Here is a 24,152-nt window from a genome sequence, read left to right on the forward strand (position 1 = left end):
GCAACCAACACCGTCTCCGTCCCGTGACCTGGGCGAAAGCCGGACTGGAGTGGGTCAAGGACGGAAGCGTCCTCCAGGAAAGTCTGTAGCTGCCTCGCCACTGCCCTCTCAATAAGTTTGCCCAGGAAGGGCAAATTTGAGACCGGCCTATAGTGTGCCAATTGGGCCGGGTCTAAAGATGTTTTTTTTAAGAGGGGACGGACCACAGCCTCTTTAAGCGGCATTGGAAAGAGCCCTTCCGTTAGGGATCTGTTTATGATATCCCGTATAGGATATCTGAGATCCCCTTGGCAAGATTTAATAAGCCAGGAAGGGCATGGGTCCAATTTACAATTATTGTATAGGCTAAGGAAATATCTATTATTGTTGTTAAATCTCTAAAAGAAGGACAATGTTTGAGAACTTTTGGGATACATTTTAGTAATTTTTAATATATAATATTATTATTCATGGTGATTTTTTCATATTTAATAGTTGCAGGTAAGACATCCTGGCCCTGTTATTTTTTTTCAATGTCACTTTGTCAGGCTGGGCCATGTGTGCCATAAAATGTAAGGTATAAACTTTATAAAGGACATAGGCAACCCAATTAACAATATTATTTTTTACTTAAAATATAAACATGCTTAAAACATTAACGCTCTTACATTTTTTCCTTGCAGTATCTCCCTGATGCCCACCCTCCCACTTCCACCTCCTGTTATTCATTAACACTGGGACAGTGTATAGGGACATAACACACAGCCTCTGTCATCTGGCAATAAAGGTTGTTTGCAGGCCACATAAGATCCCTGGACGGGCCAGCTCCATCCCGTGGGCAATATGTTTGACACCCTTGTTCTAGAGGATGACCAAAGGCAGTGTGGCGGGTTGTGGCACTGCTAGCATCTCAGGGTCTCATTTTGATTGTTTGGGCAGAGATCACGCCTGCTTGCTGAGCAAAATGGTCTGGTGTTGTTCAGCATGTATGTGAGCAATTACCTGCCATCTATTTCCATGTGCTCATCTGCTCCAGTTTTGGTGTCCCAGGTTGTTGTAGGAGGAGTGGTACAAGTTCATTTAATTATTTTTCAAAGTCTCAGCTAGGTTTTTCATGAAAGACCACATTCTGTTCTTCATTTTATACAAATAGCTAGCTGTTATTTGGTGACCTCAACTGCTATCTCATACTCTGTTCTTCAGCTTGTTTTCTAAATGTATGTTAGCAGAGGTTCCACAAAATCTCAGGGGAACTGCAGATACTATCTATACAGACCCTTTCTGTGTATAGAGCCTTTCTATATTTCATATGCTAATAGAAGAACATGCTTTATTAAGTGTCATGTTAGCTTGAATGAATCTGGCACTCAATAAAGAAAGACCAATTGTGATATAAATCTTCATCCATGATCTTAGAGTCATATGTTTCCATTCCTGTACCTTGTAATTTGGCTTGTAGTAACTAATAGACATCATTTGTAGAGTGATCACATTTTACATGGTAAATTCTGAAAGACAGGTTGTATGGGACTTGTTATTCTTTGTTGGTACAGGCAAAATAATATTCCTTAGAGTCTATAAAGTAGTTTTGAAAACAGAATCACTGTGGAAAACAAATTAACTGTCACAAGGAAAGCAGCTGAGTTGATTAATAAATATTAAATATGCTTTATGGAATAGACATCTGCAAGGTTTCTTGAGGAAAAATCTGCTAAATTTGCATATGATTCTTACAAGTATCTCAAAGGCAAAACTAAATAATCATTTATCTAAGAGAACTTGATGTGCTAAGTTTTATCTGCAATTATGTCAGTGACTGCATTGACTCCAGAGGCCTTCCATTTATTAAAGAAGTTATTACCGTACTTGCTTCATTTGTGATCACTGCACTGAACAACATTTGAAACCTTGCTTCTCCCTCAGGAACTTTTCCTCTAATGTAAGCAGCTCTTCCACTGGGGGTGGGTGGGTGAGACAGTTACATTGGAAGAAGGCTTCCTAAGCGGGAGGAAGGCTTCCTGGAGAAGGTTGGATCCACCTCAGTAACTAGAAATCTGGTTAGGTATTCATCCAATAGACTATTGAATAAATGCAGTAGTAGCTGTTTTGAAAAGTCCATTTCCTGTACACTAAAGTTAATGCACAGCGGTTCAACCATATGCAAATATATTACATACTTTTTATGATGGTACATAGTGTCTTTTATGTGAATGATATCCTAAAAGTCTGTAGTAAGTTTATGTTGAATTTGCACAGCTTAGAGGGGTGTCACAATGAAACATGAGAGACCAGTCAAATAATTAATCATGCAATCCTAACCAGAGTTCCCTGCTCCTAAACCCACTGACTTCAGTGGACTTAGAAGAATGTACCTCTGTTTAGGATTAGATTGTAGGTTTGGGAGAAAAAGCAGTCTGTCAAATGAGATAGACAGGAACTTGCCACAAGAGAGAGAAACCAAGAAGGCAATTTACTTAGTTTACTTCTTAGCTGCCTCTCCAGAAAATTGCTTGAAGGGGGAGCTGAGAACAGCTCAGAATTAAGCAATCAAGTTAAAATAAAGAGCACAATCGGCACAAAAATGGCTCAAACAGCATAAACAACATATAGCAGGGGTGGCCAACGGTAGCTCTCCAGATGTATTTTGCCTACAACTCCCATCAGTCCCAGCCAGCATGGCCAATGGCTGGGGCTGATGGGAGTTGTAGGCAAAAAACATCTGGAGAGCTACTGTTGGCCACCCCTGACATATAGCAGCATCCAGGGGTGGAATTCTAGCAGGAGCTCCTTTGCATATTAGGCCACACACCCCTGATGTAGCCAATCCTCTAAGAGTTTACAAGGCTCTTTGTTGTAAGTTCTTGGAGGATTGGCTACATCAGGGGTGTGTGGCCTAATATGCAAATGAGCTCCTGCTAGAATCCCATCCCTGGCAGCATTTGGGAAAAATCACGGGAGGCAGCATAAAATGCATAACAATTGACCTGGTTCAGAAACAAATATAAAGTTTTGTACCTTGGTTAGCTTATTTTTGGTTATAGAGTTCATAATACCATTGAATGAGACAAGCTATTATGAAATAGCACATCAGGTGAAATTAGAACACCTTTTACAGTGAAAGCCCAAGTATGTCATTTTAGCTTTATCCAGTAGCAGCGCCATTTTAGCTTTATCCAGTAGCAGTAGCCTTAGGAGAGTGGCTGTATCTCAGATATACTTACCTGTTAGGGCTATTAAACCTAGCCATTTAGACGGAAAAGCAATGAAATGGGAATGGGATCAGTGTTAGAGTATCTGCTTAGGATGCAGAAGGCTGCAGGTTCTGTCCCTGGCATCTCCAGTTAAAAGGATCAGGTAGCTGGTGATGTGAAAGACCTCTGCTTGAGACCCTAGAGAACTGCTGCCAGTCTGAATAGACAGTACTGACCATGATGCAGCAAGGGTCAAATGCAGTATAGGGCAGCTTCATGTGTTCCTGTGAAACCAAAATAAATTAATGGCTGTGCATTGAAATAAATTCCCTTGAAATCTCAGTGCTTAATCACAATTAGACTGCATTGTCAATTTTTCAACTTTTTAATGTGTGTGTTTTTAACATTCTGTTAATCCATAGAATTATAGAGTTGGAAGGGACCTCCAGGGTCTTTGGTATCTGTTGGGTAATGATGTCATGATTGAACATTAGTTTACTTTTCATTATGTAATGAATTATTGCTAAACAAATACTTTTAATTGGATAAATGTGTTTAGTCACTGACAGGTGAAAATTACTGTCCTGTCTTTCCATTGGTGTGTTCAAGCTGGCAAACAAAATGTGCATTGTACAACAACACGCTTAGATCACAGCAATGCATAAAAGTCCAATGGGAAAGTGAGGGCTATTGCTCTTTGTGCTGCTGCAGGCAGTTTAGGTTGCTCAGAGGACACAGCAACAGAAGTAGTCATGGCTGTCTGCTGGTGATTGAAGTGACTTGAGAGAGCAGTAGGGATGGCAATGGTTAACTTTTGGGGATATGATGTCCCAGAGTTTGTGACATCACTTCCAGATGATGTTCAAGGAATTCATCTAGCACAGAGATTGTGGAATTTCATCATCAATAGTATCCCCTCCCATATTTTCCCCTGCTCCTTAAATCAAGGTTGGGGACTGCCTGCTGTCAGTGGGCGAATGGCAACTCTAGTTGCGGGGGCAGGGGAAGACTTTTGTAAAACCAGTTTTCCCAGTTTCTAGCTAACTGGAAATCTTGGAGAATATATGAAAACCTTCCCAAGAAATATTTCCTCTTTTGGAATGAAGGAAACTCAGTTGCTAACAAAGTTTTGTTCAAAATGCTTTCTAAGAACTGTATAAGTAAGAAATTTTGTAAGACAATTTGTACCATTAGGTAACGATAATGTCTTTGTCAACACATGCAACATATTTTGTTCATTGTTCAAATGTGCCTAATTTTGTTCATAATTAATATTACAATGTGTACAATGATAATACATTCTTCAAGAGGTCAGAGCCTTGTTTTAAATTTAACTCAAGAGACATATCTGCTGAGAATCCTATAAGTACATGGAGACTGTCTTTAAATCCAGATAATAATCCTCCTTTTGTTTACTATAAAATGTATGGTTACTGTCTTCAGTGGCTCCTCCCCACTTCTCAGATGGCAAAGACTAAGCCATATCCATTCATGTAGCATAGGGTGCATTTGCTTGCTTGCAACTCCCCCCTCTTTTCCTCTCTTTATCTAATACTGGGCATATTTGTGGTTTTCTTTGATCAAAACTAAGACAGTTCCACTTTTAAATTTCATTAATAAGCCATGTAGTACCATTTTATATACTAACAAAGTTATGAAAGATGCACTGTATTTTCTTAAGGCAGAAAAATGTGAGTATTGTGTGTATTTTAATTGTTCTCCAAATCCCCCCCAACCAGAGAAAACCTTTTCTCCTTATTTCTTCAACATTTCTGGAAAATTTACATCTTTGTGCAGAAACTTTGGCTGGAACTAAGCAAATGTAATTCTAGGCAGTTCCTGATCAGAGACTGTTTGGACACCCTGTCTCAACTGCTTTGAGTTTCATGGAAGAAAGGCAGGATATAAATTTAATGAGTTCACGGTTTTTGTTCACAGTTGCCCGGACATTCCGTTTTGCTGTGGAGTAGTGCTTGAATACAAACTTATTGGCATTATTGCCCTTTTGCAAGTACATTCCAGTAGCCCAGACTGCAAACAGAAATGCTGATTATGCACAAGAACTTGGCCAAGTTCTTCAACAGCATCTTCAGCCCTCAAAAAGACCGTATGTAGTATGGTAGTTGCCCTGTTCAACTTATTCAGCTCATAAGATAATGAAGCAGTGTATATGCATGCTGAAGGATTAGGTAATCGGCTTTGTTCTTTGATTGAAACATGATGCAGGAACCAAACAGTCCCAACCCAGTTTTTGCCTCTGACTCAAAATGTCAAAAAGAGAGGAGAAAAGCAATACTAATATAAATGGTTTGTTTCAGTGTTGATTCTTGTTTGTATTTGTTCGGAACAGTTTGTGCACAGCTACTAAGTAATTCCAACTATTGAAGAGGAAGTAAAATTGTACTAACGAAAACAGGAAATGTGTAGCTAATGATGTGAATATGGTAGTAAAGTAGGATTCTCTATATGACCCCAAGGAGGCAACCAAATAAACCAAGGAGTTCCAGTTTGTACAGGATAAGTATAGTATATCATTTGCAAAACCGGATGACCCGAGGACAGATATTACAATCATACAACACATAAATATGTAATCAATGTTGTTATCTGACCAACAATTGTGGTTGTTAATTGGGACATGTGTTTTGGATGTAACAGAGGAGAAAACTTTGGTAAGCTTTGAATTGGATCTTTGTGTTTAAAAATAGGACAGCTTTTTCATGCATAAGACTCATAACCACATCACATCTATCTTTTTTGTTGTGAAAAAGAAAGACATGAAATAAAAAAATGTGAAGCTCATTACGGTAATTAAGAATGGGAGGAAATGCACTGGCTTACATTTAAACTGCTGATAATTTTGGTTTGTGTTGCTGCTGGGTTGCATCAGAAAATCAGATAGAATTGTAAGTAAGTCTAACCAGGATTTCTGCCTCAAGGCACGGTCTCTGAATTTCCAAGGAACACGTGCAGAACATTTTTACTGTATTATTGACTGCTTGGATAGGAGTTAGCTTTTTTTCTTTTTTTTTAAAGATTGCTGGCTGAAATGGTAGTTCAAACTGCATACTCATTTATTCCTAGGTTTTTAGAAAAAGAAACCACCAAATGGCTAGAACTCTTTGAAGGCAGTGGTGTTCCATATGGTCCAATCAACAGTATGCAGCAGGTGTTCTCGGATCCACAGGTCAGATTTCTTGGATATTTTTAAATGTTTATTTATAAGTGCTCAAATGCTTGCCGCCTTCCTGCTCATCTAGTGACTGTTAATGCTGTTATGCAAACAATTTAAGATCTACTTTCCAAACCCTATTCTCCATGCTTCTGCCTTCAGTGGTGAGGCAGATGGCAGCCAGCAACATGACATTTTCAGTGGTGGCACCTTATCTTGGGAATGCCATTTGCTTTGAGGCTCACCCATCTTTTAAGCACTAGGCCAAAACATTTCTTTTTACCAAGGCTTTAAGGGATTTGATCTTTTTAGCTGTTTTATAGTCTGCTTATGGTCTGAGGTCTGCGTTATGGATATTTGTAGGTTCTCATTGGTGGCTTTTTGTTCCTTTTAATGAGAAGTTCCTTATATTGATAATTTATAATGTTCCTATGACTTTATGATATTGATTTAGGCTTGCCAGTCCCCAGGTCTGGGTGGGGGATCCCCTGTTTTTTTAGGATCCTCCCTGCCACCAGCCAGCTGGCTGGTGGGGGAAGACTCGCCCCAACAGTCAAGAAGAGGTTTAGAAGAGGTTTGCAACTGTTTGTGTTTCTGAATGTGTGTACCTTTAAATCTCATCAAGAGGAAAACTGCAGGGGGATGGGGTGAGCAGGCAGAGCCATGTTGTTCTCAGTCCCTCTGTTTGTAGGAAAACGCCACCCTCTGGGCTGTTTTTTTCATTTTGTTATTAGTCTGAAGAAGTTGGTTGAAATACAGCATATGGTTATATTCAGCAATGAGAGTAAATTGCTCCAGTGAGATCACAAAAGTGTGTGCTTGCTAACTGTTTATTTTGACTGCTTTATGAGAGAGTGTGTGTTCACTTTCATTTAGTGGAATAGGTGCTGGGGGACGAGGAAATGAAGACTGTATTTAGGGAAACTGCACTGCTGTTCTTTATTTATTTATTTTAGGGAATGGGAAAGTCTCCTGGCTCCACCCTCAAAGTCCCCAGATACTTTCTGAGTTGGACCTAGAACCCTATTTGTTTTTACTTGTAAGCCACTTTGAGCAGAAGTCTGGAGAGGTGGCATGTGAATTCCCTAAGCAAATCAACAAATACATAAAATAGTCTTATTATAATAACACTAGCAATGAAGTTTAATAAATGTTAGATTACTGGGGCTATTTTAAAAGTGAGATCCTGGGAACTGTTGGCTTTCCTTGGACTTGCGTTACAACTGTTCATCAGAGCTTGAAAATGGTTAGTTTGGCAAAACTTTAGAGAACTGGGATTGGATTTGCCAACTCTGGAATGGTGTGTTGCATGAGTGTGGATCTGTGCCATCCAACATCACACATTACTCACCTTGTGGGCTTGTGATGTGCTGGATAATGGCCTGGTTGTCCAATGTGGTCAATTTTTGATATGCTTTTTGCTCATTTATATGTGGAACTGGTTTAATTAAATGTTTTCATGTTTTTAAAGTGGGGAAAAAATAGGATCTATGTGAAAACTCACCAATTATAATAGTATAAGCCTCAGAGATTCAGGTTTGCATTTAATTTTTTTGGTAGAATTTTAGATATCCTAAAAGGTGACATCCTTTCTCTTGTTGTGTGATGTTGCATATGGTTTCAATGCTAAAGTGGCCCATTTAGAGTACAAAATATTAATTCATTAAAGATAAAATGAATTTAGGGTTTGTATACCTTTTTTGCATTATCCTTCCAGTTCCAAAATTTAAAACTGCTTGCATTAATAAGGCTTTCCCCTCAAAAAAATTCCACTTTCAGAAGTATCAGAACATTTCCAAGATGTTTCTGATTAAGCCAATTTCATTAATTGTTCTAAAACTATTACTGTCCCAAATTCTGCAAATTGTATTTTGAGGCAAAGTCAAGTAGTTTTGTAGTTAATACACACAACAGAACACATGAATTCAGCAAAGTCTGTTAAATGGCAGAGATATAAATGGAAATATTTTTGTCAATTATGTGATAGAACACTCAGTATTCACTCTGTAAAAATAGGCTAAATCATGTTGATTGTAGAAGCAAACAAGCAATCAACATGGGCAATGTATACCTGTCTGTCATGCTTATCAGCACACTTATTTATTTTAAAAAACATATTTAAACCAAACTTTTCTCTTATGGCTGAATGCAATTTACAATTCTAAATTAAAGTCATCCATAAAAATTAGACCCGATTAACTGCACCCTGAAGGATGTGTTTGTGGTTCAAACTCCAAGGGCAGCTCAGGCCTGAGAGCTGCTGTGGTAGTGGTGGCCAGCCACTGATGCAAAAGCAGCTCCATTAGTCCATTTCCAATGGACATTCTGCATGGGGGAATAGCACCATACAGCAGGGGTGGCCAATGGTAGCTCTCCAGATGTTTTTTGCCTACAACTACCATCAGCCCCAGCCAGCATTGCTAATGGCTGGGGCTGATGGGAGTAGTAGGCAAAAAACATCTGGAGAGCTACCATTGGCCACCCCTGCTGTACAACCTACTACAAGGCACCAACAGTATAGCAAGCACCTTGGTTCGCACAGCAACCCAATGACACCTACCAATCAGATAACCCACTGATCGGGCCACTGCCTGTCAATGCCACTCCCCCTCCCACAGAATGGCAGTAGACAGGGAACAAAGAGATAGCAACAGCACAAATCTAACAAAGGTATGTGGCCCAAGAATACCCCCCCCCCGAAGCCCTGTGAGAGTACTTTAACCTCATTAATAGCATACATTCAGCCAGTACTTCACCAGCTGTACTGACTCCAGGTTGAACACTGGATCAGGTTCAAGGTTTCGGTGTTAACCACTAAAGGATTTGGGACCAATATACCTACAGGTCCACTTCTCCTGGTAAAGCCCCTGAAGAGCATTATGCTCTGGGGAAACAAACCTCCTGGTGATCCCTGGCCCGTAAGATATCCATCTGTTGTTGACCAGAGTCAAGGCTTTTCTGGCTCTGGCACAGGCCTGGCAGAACTCTCTGCCTAATGACATCCATGCCCAGTTCTGTAGGGCTTGTAAGACAGAGATGTTCCACCAGGCTTATGGTTGAGGACAGCAATGTTCTATCATTGAGCCTGGCCTCCTCTATTCCTTCCCTATAAATTGATAAGCAACACCATCTGAATTAGTCTATGGTTTGTTAGTGTTTTATTGTTTTGAATTTAAATTAAATCAATCACAACCAGTGTTCCCTCTAAGCTGCAGAGTCTTGTGAACAAAAATTCTACTTTGTGAGCTATTGGCATTAAAGTTATGAGCTACTGGCATTAAAGTTGTGAGCTACTGCATAAATTAGTGTGCTCTGGGGTCATCTTTCCTGAACTGAGACAAAAATGTGTGAGCTGGAGGATAAAAATCTGTGAGCTAGCTCACACTAACTCAGCTTAGAGGGAACACTGATCACAATTGATTCCTACATATATTTATTGAATGTTCACTGCCCTGAGCCCTTTGTGGGAGGGAGGTATATAAGTCAAATAAATAATAATACTAAATAATAGGGATAGGGCATCTGTGAGGCAGACAGGACATGCACTCCTTCCCTGGCAAGGGTAGGGAGGGACATGGAGCTAGTCTTATCTGCTCACCGACAGACAGAGTTATAGAACACCCAGCAGAGCTCCCATCCCCACCTTCAGGACTGTGTTATCAAAGCTCTGGCAAATAAAACATCTTTATACCACCTCCTCATCGCAAGGAGCCCACTCCACAAAATGGGAGCCAGTATTGAAAAGGAACAGGCTCCGGCAGATGCCAGGTGTGCTACCTCATGTGGAGGGAACAGTCAGAAAGTTGCTGCTAGGTGACTGTGCTTAGCTCACAGGGACATAAGGTGAGAAATGGATCTTTATGTATCCATGCAAATAGCCAGAAAGATAGCAAATTAATGACTAAGACAGCACATTGCTGGCATGGTTTGTGGTCAGTAGGGAAGCCAGATTTCTCACTTTGGAATTTTCACAGTGATTCAAGCCTTGGTTGTGAATACTTAAAGGAGTCTGATTTTACAAGGGTTTGGATACTGGTTTATATACACAGTGGTGCTAAAACAGCGATCTTACTGTGACTTCAAAGGGCTGTGGAACACAAGTATTCATAACACACTGAGAGGTTTTATTTAAAGATCATACTGAAGACTGGGTTGTTAAAAGTCAACCTTCAGGAGTTCAAGATTAAATATCTTCATGCAAACATTTTAACTTTCTACTGTTTTCCTTTCTTGTGGTCCACCTTAGCTTCTAGTCCTGATATTAGATGGTTTCCACTTCTACTCTAATATAACCTCACCTTTCCTGCCTTCTGCCAGTAGTCTTCTCCTTCATTCTTTTATTGGTACATCCAGGAATCCAGGCAAAAACAGTGCTCAGCAACTTACAGTGCATATTTTGAAGTCTCATCTGTTCACAGAGACAGGAAAACACATGTCCACCAGATCACTCAAATAAAATAACCACATTTGCAGAGATGGTTATTTGAAGTAAATTAGCTTCTTTTAACTTAAGATACTTCATCAGCTGTATTTACAAGATTAATAAGCCCCACATGGAGGTGAAATTAACACTCTTCACATCACGTGTGAATGTAGCCTCTGCCATTAATTGATGAACCATACCATGTGACTTTAGGCTGGGATTGAGAAGTCATGTAAGGAAAATTTCCTGATTATTATCTTTTTCTACCCTTACTTGATTGTCTACATGAGAACATAAGAGAAGCCATATTGAATCAGGCCAATGGCCCATTTAGTCCAACACTCTGTGTCACACAGTGGCCAAAAAACCCCAAGTGCCATCAGGAGGTCCACCAGCGGAGCTAGAAGCCTTCCCACTGTGTCCCCCACAAGCACCAAGAATGCAGAGCATCACTGCCCCAGACAGAGTTCCAACAATACAAGGGTATTGAGACACATATGAGACAGCATGGTGTAATGATTAGAGTGTCAAATTAAGATATGGGAGACCAGGGTTCAGATCCTTAATTTGTGGTCATATTTGCTGGGTGACTTTGGACCAGTCACATACTGTCAAGCAGGCCTCTGTTGGCCCTGGAGCTCCCTGGAATGGCACTCTGGAAGCTCTGAACAGCTGGCCCAATCTCTCCATTCTATGGGCCCATAGGATATAATGGAGAGATCGCGCCACCGCTGTGGCGCAATGCTAGAGAAAGGGGTTTTAAACTTTCTCTGGGGTTGTGCCACCGCCACAGCCCAATTTCTCCATTCTATCCTTCTTCTCTGGGGTCTAACCCCTTCTCTGGGGTCACACAGCAATGTGGGCCCATACGATAAAATAGAATAGAGACATCTCTCCTCAATCTTTGTTCTCTTCCCCAGCCAGCCCTGCAGAACCACAGCAAAAAGAAAAAACTCTGTGTAAAATGCAATTTTAACTTGTTGTGAATAATAAGTATCAAAATACAAAACAAATATTATCAGTACATATCACCAAGTTAAAACCTCATAAGTTACTCAGTGCTCCTACTGCCCTTATGTGGCTGAAACCACTAAATTACATTCAGTCCAGTATTAAAAATAGGTGGTCCAATGGAGAACTGGTCCACTTTGCAAGCCGTTTTGGATCTCAAATCCTTCTTCTAGGGACCATTCTTATGAGTGTACAGTTTTCCAGGTCCAGTAGTGCCAAATGAATACCTAGCTTTCTTTAATTAGCACGCATAATAGCGGAAACGTCATAGTAAGTACTATCCTTATCAGCAATGCAGGCATCTCAAGGATAGTACGTACTATGGCGTTCCCAACACCCCAAAAGCTTCTAAGGAAGCTCTGATTAATGTAGCCATTATTAAGTGCTCTAGAGAGAGAGACCTTCATGAAAACCAGAAGACCCTTCTTGACAACCTGGTGAATATTTACACTCCAAGTATCAAAACATTAGGATTTATTAATTTTAGAATTTTTCCCAATTTTTTTTCATTTAATTCATGAAAGTTTATGTTCATTCTCTAATACCATAAGTTCAGACCATAGTATTTATTGTTCTAAATAAAATAAAAGTTGTATCTTTGTAAATGAACTGTACTGGTGTGAGTTATCCAATATGCAAAAGGGGAAAGGTGAATCTATGCAAAAGGAACATTCTACTTCATGTCAAAATGTATTTTCAAGCTCTGTGGGGTTTAGTATGGTGCAACACAATGATGTATGCAACCACAAACAAATTAAAAAGAGTTTTTCTACCCAAAGATAACCTTAGAATTTGCCTTGAAGTAGAAATTATACCCCAAATGCAATGTTGTTGTTTGACAGTTAAAGTCTCTGCCTTTTTGTATTACCCTGTTCCATTGAACTGCAGCTAAGCCTAAGGCCGTAAGCTGGGGCACTGAAGTGCAGACAGGCTTTCTAAAAGTTTCAGGTTGGGATGTCTTTCTTTTTAAATCTGATTTTTATATAATGATCATAAAAAGAAAGAATATGCTTGGCATTAAATGGCATATCAGGATTTGTTTGTTTTTCTAAGCAGAACTCTGAAAAGTTTCATTTATTAAAAAAAATGTACTTTCTGAGTTTGTCCCCCTAGAGTGTGACAGAAGTAGAGAGATGTCTGGTAAGAGGCCATGCATAGTGTGGATGAAGGCTGCTTTCCCCAAGACCACACATGCGATCTATTCCCACCAAGCAGCCAAACTCTTTCTTTTCTTTTCTTTAAGTTTAGAGTGCTTTTTTTTTTTTTACAAAAGGAGATTGTTGTTAAGTGTAAAGGTTAGTGAAATGAAAACATCAGAATGTGATCTGGGTTTGTGTATGCAGCATCTAATTCAAAGATTCAAAAGAAACAAAAAGGTTTCTTGTCTTCCCCACATGTGGAAATCTAGCACATCCAGCAAGATGCTATTTCAGCTAGCATTTAGCTGAATGGATCTGAATGGATGTTTTAAGATTATTGAATGCCATCTTTGAATTGTATTGAAATTAGCACCAAATTGTTTTTATCTGTTTTAAGTTGAATGTTTTATTGTTGTTTTATTATGAATGTGTGAGCCTGCTTCAGTGGGGAGGGAGGGCTATAAATAAAATAAAGCTAAACCAAGATGAATCAGCTAGACCTCTTTTTGATACTTAGGTTGGAGGATTTTTTAAAAAAATGTAAAGAGAAATCCAACATGAATTGTACATCCTGAAATAACATGTTTCTGGCAGGACTATAACATATACTTCTTTTGAGACTAGGGTGGGACCTAGAGTTCTTCCAGAATTACAATTAATCTGAAGGCCACAGAGATTGGTTCCCCTGGAGAATAGCAGCTCCAGAGGCTAGACTCTGTTGGTATCACATCCTGGCTGAAATCCTCCTCTCTCCAGACTCCACCCTTCCCTGAAATCCAGGAGTTTCCAACTCAGAGTTGGCAATCCTGTTTGGGCCTGTAAATAAACCGGAAATGGATTTTCTAAGTTATGACTTTAAAGAAGGTATTTAGTTTTTGTAGGTTCAGTGACATATAGTAGTGTTGTGGAGGGGGCAGGGAATCAAAGACTCAATGTATTTGAAGATAACTTATTTTGGTTTACATATAAATGAGACAACGTGTTTGTAGAACTTTTTGCAATCAGGAAAATTACATCAGTGCTGGCCATTTTCAAGCAGCTTTTTATAGCTAGACAGTTTCCAAGCTCTCATTCACTTAGGAACGGGTGTGGGGGGGGATCTCCTTTTAATTAAGCCAAGATTGTGTGCTGCATTAAAGGAATTCCCTACAAGTTTTAAACACTTGCTAGATGATCTCAATATGGGCCTGTTCAGTGTACTCGTGGGAACTTGTGCATGATATACAATGTGGAATTCAGATTTTTCGGAACATAAACAAACTTTGTGTGTGTGTGTCTTTTTAAAATTCAATTTAAAATAGGCATTCTTACATTTTTTTCTCTCTCCAAAAGAAATAACAGAAAAACCAAACAAACAAAGCAGGTATTGCGCATCACTGCAGCATCAAGATGTTTACCTTTCAAGCATGTGGAATGCAAGCAGATGTCTGATCTCTGTAGAAGGGGGTTCATTGAAATGCCGCTCTGTAATCGCATGCATTTTTGAAGGGACGGGGTGGAAAACAAAATAAGAAAATGACTCATGGTAGATCGATAGGGTCTTGTGCTTTGGCTACTTGCATTATGTTTGTGGCCTGTTCAGATTTTTTTAAAGAAACCCAAAAAACTAATCCAAGCGTTTTGACGTTCACAGCGATCCTGCTGCTGTGAGTTTGGAAATATAAAAATGAAAGCCAGTAAAATGGGGACAGACTTTTTGTAGCAGCCCGGTTAGACATACCACACAAGTTGAGGCTATCAGGTGTAAGACATCACCACAACTGCATCACTTCTGAGAAATATGGGGAGGGAAAAGAGCAGATCTGAACCATCACAGCTGTCCTGATTTTCAGTTCATGCCAAACACCTGCAAGCTCTAAAAGGATACCAAAACAAAGCTCCACCCTGTGGCGGGCAGCCAGTCTTTAATAACACTTCCCTGACTTTGCATTGCCATAAAAATTAATTTTAACTTTTTTTTAAAGTACAGGAACAGTATTTTTCCTCTCCCAGAAGTCCAGTTCAGTTCCTTTAACCAAAGAGGATAAATATGCTCCAGAAATAACCGCACAGCTGAAGCAGTAAAAGTTTTTGAACACTGTAAAATCTCTCTTGTTTTCCTTTTTTATTTTTTTTATTATCCCTTGGAAGTTCTGAAGTGAGTTGACTGTGTTTAAATCTGTCTGACTCACCTGTTGCTTTGTCAGGTCACATCTGTATGGCAGTTGCCCATACATATGGGGAAGCATGGAGCGTGTCCTTGGAAAAAGCAGGAAGCTTCTCTCCCCGCCCCTCTGGATGTCCCCATCCTGAAAGTGGGAAGCCAGACATAACAAGAGCACAGCCTCTGCTGGCCTGACAATTCTCCTCCTTGGCTGTGCAGAGGGGAATGGAAACAAATACGAGCTGGTGTAGGTGAAGTATATCGACACACACCAGTGGCTCAATGGAAGAGCATGCAGAAAGTCCCAGGCTCAATCCATGGCATTGCCAGTTAAGAAGGTCAGGTAGTAGGTGATATGAATGAGTTCTGCTCGAGACCCTGGGAAGTCATGGTCAGTTAGAATAGAGGCAATACTGGCCTGAATATATCAGTGGTCTGACTCAGTAGAATGCAACTTCATGTCTTCCTACACTAATGTTTAATGTTATTCCAAAACAGAGGTTGGAGGTGGAAAAGCAGTTTGTTATCCAGACCTACATGTTACTTCATGATAAGCATGGTCCTTTCAGTTCTGCCAGAGATCGGTGGCACTTACTTTGGAATATAGATACACCTATGTTTGGATCCTGCCCTTTCCAGTAACAAGGATCTTGGATACTAGGACTGATAGAGAATCCCTTCTGGAGAACTTTTGCCAAGCAGTAAGCAATCAGGTGGTGCCAATAGTTCTCTTTGTTACAGATGCCTACAAACTGGACATGGATGTATTTATTTATGTTTGCTTCATGTATCATCCACCTTTCTCAACAAGGTTCTAAGCAAATTACTATATCTATCTACAGATGGCATAAGCCATCCAATAAGCGATGCAGTAGGACTGCAGGTACAGAATTGGAAAACAAAGGCAAACAACCCCCCCCCCCCCCGTGTAAGGCGTTATAATGCAAAAGTGGGTTCTAGAGGTGAAAGACTACACAGTATTAGCAAGATGATGAAAACAATAAGCATTGCAATGGATAACAGCTCTATTCCCTTATAAAAGCAACCTGAGCATTTCCATTTTCAACAGTTCTAATCCTTTCTGTTTCTTTTTTGCACATACTATAAAATGAGAGAAATGTGGGGACTTTTCTGACTTCCTCAAGCAGGTTGTCTCACAAGGTGGGAGCTCTTCCCTACTGTTGCTTCTCAGCGACTGGTATTAGTGGCATATTAACTGTCTGCAAAGGCGAATGTTTCATATAATTATCATGGCTAATCATTCCCACTAGGGAGAAAAGTGAGATGCAGCTATCTAAATAAACAAATAGAATCCTTTCTGTTCCATCTCCTTTTGCAGCCATCTAAACTCAGAGGCCTTAGTCATCTGTGTACATTAATTATGTGTTGTGCAAAGGAGTACTTTGGAGTACTTTGTTTTGTGCTCAGTTGTTGGCCATATAGCAACTCGTATTCAGAGGGCATTACTACCCCATGAATGTCAAAGTTCTAGTTAGTCACTGTGACTAATATCCATTGAGACCCCCATCCTTCATGACTGTTTAATCCCTTTTAAAAGAAGAAGAAAGAAGAAGAGATTTGAGTTATACCTCACCCTTCATTTGGAGTCTCATAGTGGTTTACAAACTCCTTTCCCTTCCTCTCCCTACAACAGACACCCTTTGAGGTAGGTGGAGCTGAGAGAGCTCTTTCCAGAACTGCTCTTGAGAGAACAGCTCTGAAAGACTTGTGACTGACCCAAGGTCACTCAGCAGGTGCATGTGGAGGAGTGGGGAATCAAACCCAGCTCTCCCAGATTACAGTATATGCTCCTAACCACTGCACCAAACTGGCTCTCAGTTAAGTTTCTCCAAATCCTTGATCAGCGGTGTTTACTTTTTCTTTCCACCTTTCAAAGCTGTTTTTAAAGTATTCCAATATGTCCTTTATAATTTATCTGGAGGAAGGGGGTGAGGATATACCCAGTGTCGTGTTTTGAACACTCTAAGGGTGCATAGTGAAAGTAGGAAAGCACTGACACAATTTCTCTTTTTCTGGAACTGCAGAACCCTTTGCATCATTGTTATTAGTAAATGCTTGTTCACTCTTATACAAAGGAAATTAATGCTTTTCTCTACAGCATTGCCAGGAATCTTTGACTTGCAGACTCTTATAAAATGGGAAGATGGGTAATAAAGCATGAATGAATGCATTCTGTCTGGATGCAGCACTGGGGAGGGAAGTGAGGGTATTTTAAAAGTGTGCATATGTATTATATATTGTTATGTGCATACATTAAGGTCTAAGTTGATTTTGGAGTATGTATGTATGAGTGTTGTAGGGACACCCTGTGACATCAGATCATAAAATGATACTGAAATTTTAATTTCATTTGAAGAATGACATTTGGAGATGATGTATCAATAGCGTTTGATTACTGTTCTTTGTTTTTTATTGAGTGTTCTGCTTGATATTTTCTTGGCATTCTGTCATGCAAGTGGCGATTGGGGGAGATAAAGCAGAGGAAAAAATATTTTTTCATGTGTTCTTTTGTTCTTCTCTCCCCTCATATGTGTTTACTATCATGTTCTTGTGGAACACTTCCATTGAAGGGCTCAGTTATTTTAGAGGGACCTGGCTGCTGCCGCCTCCAATATTTACCAGTATTTGTTAGTACATTTTCATCCTGACTTTTCCTCCAAATAGCTCAGAGAAGTGTGCATTGTTCTTCATTCCTTCATTTTACCTTCTCAGAAACCCTATGAGCTATAGGTTAGAGCGAGAGAGAGTGCCTGGTCCAAGGTCACCTAGTGAACTTCATGGCAGAACGGGGATTTGAAACTGTGTCTCCTGGATCCCTGCCTGACAGTCTATTCAGTATACCCCATTGGCTCTGGAAAGTCTTGGGTTTGCTGAAATAGCAGTCAGATCTTGTACCTGCCACCTTCAAGAACAAGGAGAGAACAACAATGAAAGTAAGGTTGCCAGGTCCCCTATGCGATGTGTCCTCTGTGATGACATCAGTTCCGGGTGACATCATCACGTTGGGCACCAATGGAGCTCTTTGGGGGTGGGGCTCCCCCACCGGCCAGTTGTGTGCTGGCAGGTTGGAGACCCTGTAATCGGGGAAACCCCTGCCCCCAGCAGGAGGCTGGGAACCCTAGATGAAAGAGTTGCCTGCTTCTTCCTAGATTATCAGCATTGTTATATTGTGGGTAGCTGTGAGTTTGTTGGCGTTCATTTGTTGTGTTGTATGGTTATTTTAACATGATCTCTTAAGGAAAAAGCCTTTTCTTTAGTTTCACTTTTTACTTGTTATGTTGGTTGCTGGCTGTGTCTGGTTATGGCCTAGCAGGGCCCAGAACAGGCCTAGCCTATGTTCTGATAAAGTTCTGTTTTGTTTTGGTACCAGGTGCTTTGGCATTACTACAAACATAATGCCTAGAAATAGTATGGGTAGTACAGTAATGATCCGGGGGCAGGGGATTGCAGTTAGGTAGAATAGCAATGTGTGGCAGACCCGGCCAGGTTCATTTCCGATACATTTAATCTAGATTTGGTTGCCAAGTTTTCTGGAAATTTAGGCTTAGACATGTTGATGATGAGGCTGGAGACTGGGTAGGGTGGAAGAGGTTGTTCATCAAAATACATTTTAAGCCAGATTTATGGGATTGCTGGTGGTGGTAACAGTCACTCAAAAAGCCTCTGTGCCTCTTCAAGCTCATGTTGTTTTAATCTCTAAATCCATTACATCCTAGATTTATTTTTTGTTTTGATTACTCTTTGCATCCTGCATAATTTTCTGATCCTGCTTTGTGTCATTGATGCTTTCTAGCTTGGTGTCATCTGCAAATTTTTATTAACACTCTCCTGCCTCCCTCCCCCAGGTCTCTAATGACGAAATGTAGAAGAAAATAGACCCTAAGAAGGATCCCTGAGGGGACTCCATTGGCTGCTAGTCTCCATTTAGAACATTTTATTCTGCTCTTAACCTTTCATTCTGACAAATTGACTTTTTGGTCCTGTCTTCCACCTCTTGGCTTCTGTTGTTGTTGATAAAGTCACCAGTAGGTCTATTAATCAAAAAACTGACTTGTTGGTGAATTGCAAAACCAGGATTAGTAACTTAGAAAATGTCTCTGTGCTTCAGCAGCTGCAAAACATAAGACACAGTGTTATTCAAATGAATGTTGTCAGCTGATGTAAACTATGTTGATGTATTCTTTTCTGTTCTGATCATTTCAAAATTTGTTTTTAAACTCTATGTGGAGACATACATTAGCACATTATCCATTAGGTTTTCAGAATGAAACCAATGCTAATATTTTTATAGGCAAGTTGTTAGTGGTTTTTTTTATGGCTTTTGGCAACAGTTAAATAACATTGATGAATTTATTGGTTGATTGATAGGTGCTGCCTCCACTGCCCATAAAGTGTGTATGCCCCTTTGTCATGTCAAGTGACTGGGCCCACTCATAGAATTCCTTTGCAGTTCTAACTTGATTTGGATTGTTTATTCAGAGGCTAGTGATCTTAAGACTCTTCCAAAGCACAGTTGTAAAAACATGCCACAGCCTTAATTGTAATGGTTAACTCCAAAAACATCAAAGGAGTCCCCAAATCACTACAATAGCGTTCTTCCCCTCAGAGGATTAGTTTGATAAAAGCAAACTGAAGGGTAGAATTGACAATAGTTATGTAAATCATCAAAAAGTTTGCTTGTAGAAGGGGGAACAGAAACTTAACTTTACCACTTCCTTTCTTATTTAATTTTGACTCAAATATGTTTAGGGGGCCTAGTTCCACAACATTTGTGTGTGTGTGCTTCAAATATTGGTTTCCAACATACAGGTGGAGCCTGGAATTCTCCCAGAATTATACCTGATCTCCAGAACTGATCTTCAGACTGCAGAGATCGGTTCCCTTGAAGGAAATAGCAGCTTCAGATGGTGGACTGTCTTGGAATTACATCCTTGCTGAATGCCATCTGGTTCTCATCCTTTGCTGTTCCCAGGCACTGCTCCCAAATCTCCACGAATTTGCCAAAGCAAATTTAGCAACCCTAACATAAAGGCACAACTCTACTCATACTGATATGAATATAACTCTTAATGAAATACCTTATCATTGGCCCTCAAAATTCTTAATATGCTTACTTACAAAATTTACAGAAAAACATAGGGCTATATTGGCTGCCTGTGTGTCTGATACCCTTGTAAATTCTTATGACATGCTTTGGATGATCCACAATTTATTGCAATTGGGGTTTCAGTTTAAATACATAATCTTGATGCATGTATAGAGTAATTCAAGCCTGTGGAAATTCATGGAATAAACTATTTGAAGTGAATCACTGACTGCATTTTAAAAGAATAAATACACTAGACGAAAATGCACATCAATGGCAATTCATATACACAGTATTCTTGTACATATTTTCCATTACCATATCACTTGTTATTGATCACAATATGAAAGCTGAGGCTTTGGGGGAGAAATTCCTTTTTAAAAGAAATGAATATGTTATTAATAAAGGGCATTTCCCCCCACATTGCTCTATTTTCTGTAACAGTTCATAAATTTCCTTCTGAGAATATATATATATGTAAAATATTTCTCTGGGGGGGCACTGAAAATATTTTTGGATGTCCAGGATTTCAAATAAAAATGAGAAATTGTCAGGAAGCTTTCTGTAGTTTACATGACAGGTCTGCTTCTCTGGATCGGAGTGAAATGCTTCTAATCCTCAGTTTTATGAAAAATCTCCTCGGCATTTCTTCAATGGCTCCTAGAGACTGAAGTTGTTGGGCAGCATTTCAAAGCTGTTGTGGTACCATCTTGCTTTAGGCACATTGCTGGCTATGTCAACCTTTGCTTAGAAATCTCTGACGGTGAGGCAATCACTCATATTTATTTATTTATTTGCAGCATTTGTGCTTCGCCTTTCTGCTAATACTGGTACCTAAGGTAGCTAACAAAGCTAACACATTCCTTTTAAATATTATAACAGAGAGTCAGTGTGGTGTAGTATTGGATACACTACTAGAGTTGGATCAAGGAGACCTTGGGTTGACAGCCTCCAGGTGGGGCCTGCAGATCTCCTGCTTTTCCAACTGATCTGCAGCTAGCAGAGATCAGCTAGAAAATGGCTGCTTTGAAGTGGGGACTCTGTGGCATTATACCCTGCTGCCTCTTATTTATTTATTTTTATTTATTTATATTTCGATTTATATCCCGCCCTTCCCACCGAGGTGGCTCAGGGCGGCTTACAACATATAAAACTTACATAGGTTTGGCTTAAAAACAGTTAAATAACAACAGTTAAAACAATAATTTAGTAAAATGTAAAACATAGAAACCAGCGGACTATCAAAATGCATTCTAGCTCCATCCAAAAATTTTCAGTGTCAGTTAGTTGTTGTAGGCCAGCCGGAAGAGGACTGTTTTGCAGGCCCTGCGGAACTGCCCTAGGTCCCGCAGGGCCCTTACCTCTTCTGGCAGCTGGTTCCACCAGTAAGGCGCCGTTACCGAGAAGGCCCGATCCCTGGTGGATTTCAGACGGGCCTCCTTTGGCCCGGGGATTACTAGCAGATTTTGCGAGCCCGATCTTAGTACTCTCTGGGGAACGTACCGGACCTTGTACCGGACTTGGAATATTATTGGCAGCCAGTGCAGATCCCGAAGCCCCGGCCGAATGTGCTCCCATCTTGGGAGCCCTAATAACAGCCGGGCAGCGGCATTCTGCACTAACTGCAGTTTCCGAGTTCGGCACAAGGGCAGCCCCATGTAGAGGGCATTACAGTAGTCCAACCTCGAGGTGACCGTAGCATGAATCACCATTGCTAGGTCATCGTGCTCCAGGAAAGGAGCCAACTGCCTCGCCCGCCTAAGATGAAAAAATGCAGACTTGGCAGTGGCTGCTATCTGAGCCTCCATTGTCAATGAAGGCTCCAATAGTACCCCCAGACTTTTGACCTTGTGCGCCGCTGTCAACGGCGCCCCGTCAAAGACTGGTAGGGGGATTTCCCTTCCTGGGCCACAACGACCCAAGCAAAGGACCTCTGTCTTCGCCGGATTCAGCTTCAGCCCACTCAGCCTAAGCCACCTAGCCACCGCCTGTAGCGCCCGGTCCAAATTTTCTGGGGCGCAGGCAGGCCGGCCGTCCATAAGTAGACCCATACCTTCAGGCAATCTGGACAAGGGGGCGCATATAGATGTTAAACAACATCGGGGAAAGTACCGCCCCTTGAGGCACTCCGCAATCAAGCGTGTGTCTCTGGGACAGTTCGTCCCCAATCGCCACCCTTTGTCCCCGACCATCAAGGAAGGAGGAAAGCCATTGTAAGGCCAGCCCCTGAATCCCCGCGTTGGCAAGGCAGCAAGCCAGCAACCGATGGTCGACCATATCGAACGCTGCCGATAGGTCTAACAACATCAGCACCGCCGAGCCGCCTTGATCCAGATGCCATTGAAGGTCATCCACCAGGGCGACCAGCACTGCCTCCGTCCCATGGCCCGGGCGAAAACCAGACTGGCAGGAGTCAAGGACAGAAGCGTCCTCCAGGAAACTCTGTAGCTGCAACGCCACTGCCCTCTCAATAAGTTTGCCCAAAAAGGGCAAATTCAAGACCGGACGATAATGTGCCAATTCGGCCGGGTCTAACGTTGTTTTTTTCAAGAGGGGACGGACCACCGCCTCTTTAAGCGCTGATGGAAAATGCCCCTCCAATAGGGATCTATTTATGATATCCCGCACAGGATATCTCAACTCCCTCTGGCAGGTCTTAATAAGCCAGGAGGGGCACGGGTCCAATTTGCAAGTTGTTGGGCATGCAGATAGGAGGATCCTGTCAACTTCTTCCAGGCTGAGAGCACTGAAGCCGTCCAGAACACGATCCGAAGACAGGCACAGGGCCTCAGGTTCGCTAACTTTATCTAATATGACAGGGAAGTTGGAGCGGAGCGACGCGATTTTATCCGCAAAGAAATTCGCAAAAGCCTCACAGCCAATTTCCAATTCATTAGAATTTGGTCTGCCCTGTGGCAGTGTTGTAAGAGTCCGAATTATATTGAACAGTTGTGCCGGGCGCGAAGTTGCAGACGCAATCTCGGCCGCAAAGTATGTTTTCTTTGCGGCCTTCACTGCCATCTCATAGGACTTCATAAACTCTCTATAAGATGTTCGAGTCGCTCCCCAAACCTTGCTCTCTCCCAGATCCACCCCCAAAGTTTCCAGGTTTTTTCCAGTACAGACCTGGCAACCGTAGTGAAGTCTCAACTCAAACATGAAGCAAGTTGGATGATCTTAGACCAGTCACTGCTTAGGGGACCATATGTCACCCTGATCTCCTTTAAGAAAGAAGGGAAGAGTGAAAATGTAATAATTTTTTTCTTGTAAATGATGTGTTGGTTGCTGTTTCTTCTCACAGCCCACCAAATCTGTGGACAGACCCCCCCCCACACACACACACAAAGGTTAATTAGTAAACATGAGTGGAGGTTACCATGTTACCACTTCCTTTCATATTTAATTTTGACTCAAAGTAGGGGGTCTACTTCCACAACATTTCTCTCTCTCTCTGTGCGTCTCTCTCTCTCTTTCTCCCTCTCTGTACGCTTCAAATATTTGTTGCCAACATACAGGTGGAGCCTTGAGTTCTCCCAAAATTATACCTGATCTCCAGAATTGATCTCCAGACTTCAGAGATCAGTTCCTTTGAAGGAAATAGCAGCTTCAGGTGGTGGACTGTCTTGGAATTGCATCCCTGCTGAATTCCATCTAGAAGAATTCCATCTAGAAACTAGAACTAACTTCCCATGCGGTGTTTTTGCTGAGCCTGTAGACCGAGCAGTGAGGGCAGGTGGGCAGCAGTGGCATAATGCATGCACGGAGCAGACAACCAGCATCCTTAGGTAGATGCCATACTGGGGGATAGCGCCCAAAAGAGTCACAGATGACTCCTGAGCCACTGAGCATCAGTGCATTATTGCTGCGGTGCATATCGAAACTCACTTCTAAGCAGCCAGCATGAGGAAGAAGTTGCAAGTTGATAGGGAGGTCTTCTGCTCCCCTTTCAGGTTGCATGCAATCATATAGACTGCCAAACTGGTAAAC

The 24,152-nt window shown here is 41.2% G+C and overlaps 1 protein-coding gene across 1 annotated transcript in view; it reads left to right on the top strand.

The window, feature by feature from the left end:
- SUGCT (succinyl-CoA:glutarate-CoA transferase) overlaps positions 1 to 24,152 on the top strand; it is a 438,101-nt gene that overhangs the window by 187,839 nt on the left and 226,110 nt on the right. The window contains exon 12 of the mRNA XM_060247665.1: positions 6,255 to 6,357. Within this exon, the coding sequence (XP_060103648.1) occupies positions 6,255 to 6,357 (103 nt within the window). The remainder of the gene's footprint in view (positions 1 to 6,254; positions 6,358 to 24,152) is intronic.

Source organism: Heteronotia binoei, chromosome 10 (genome assembly GCF_032191835.1).
Source record: "Heteronotia binoei isolate CCM8104 ecotype False Entrance Well chromosome 10, APGP_CSIRO_Hbin_v1, whole genome shotgun sequence".
In the NCBI taxonomy this organism is placed as follows: domain Eukaryota; kingdom Metazoa; phylum Chordata; class Lepidosauria; order Squamata; family Gekkonidae; genus Heteronotia; species Heteronotia binoei.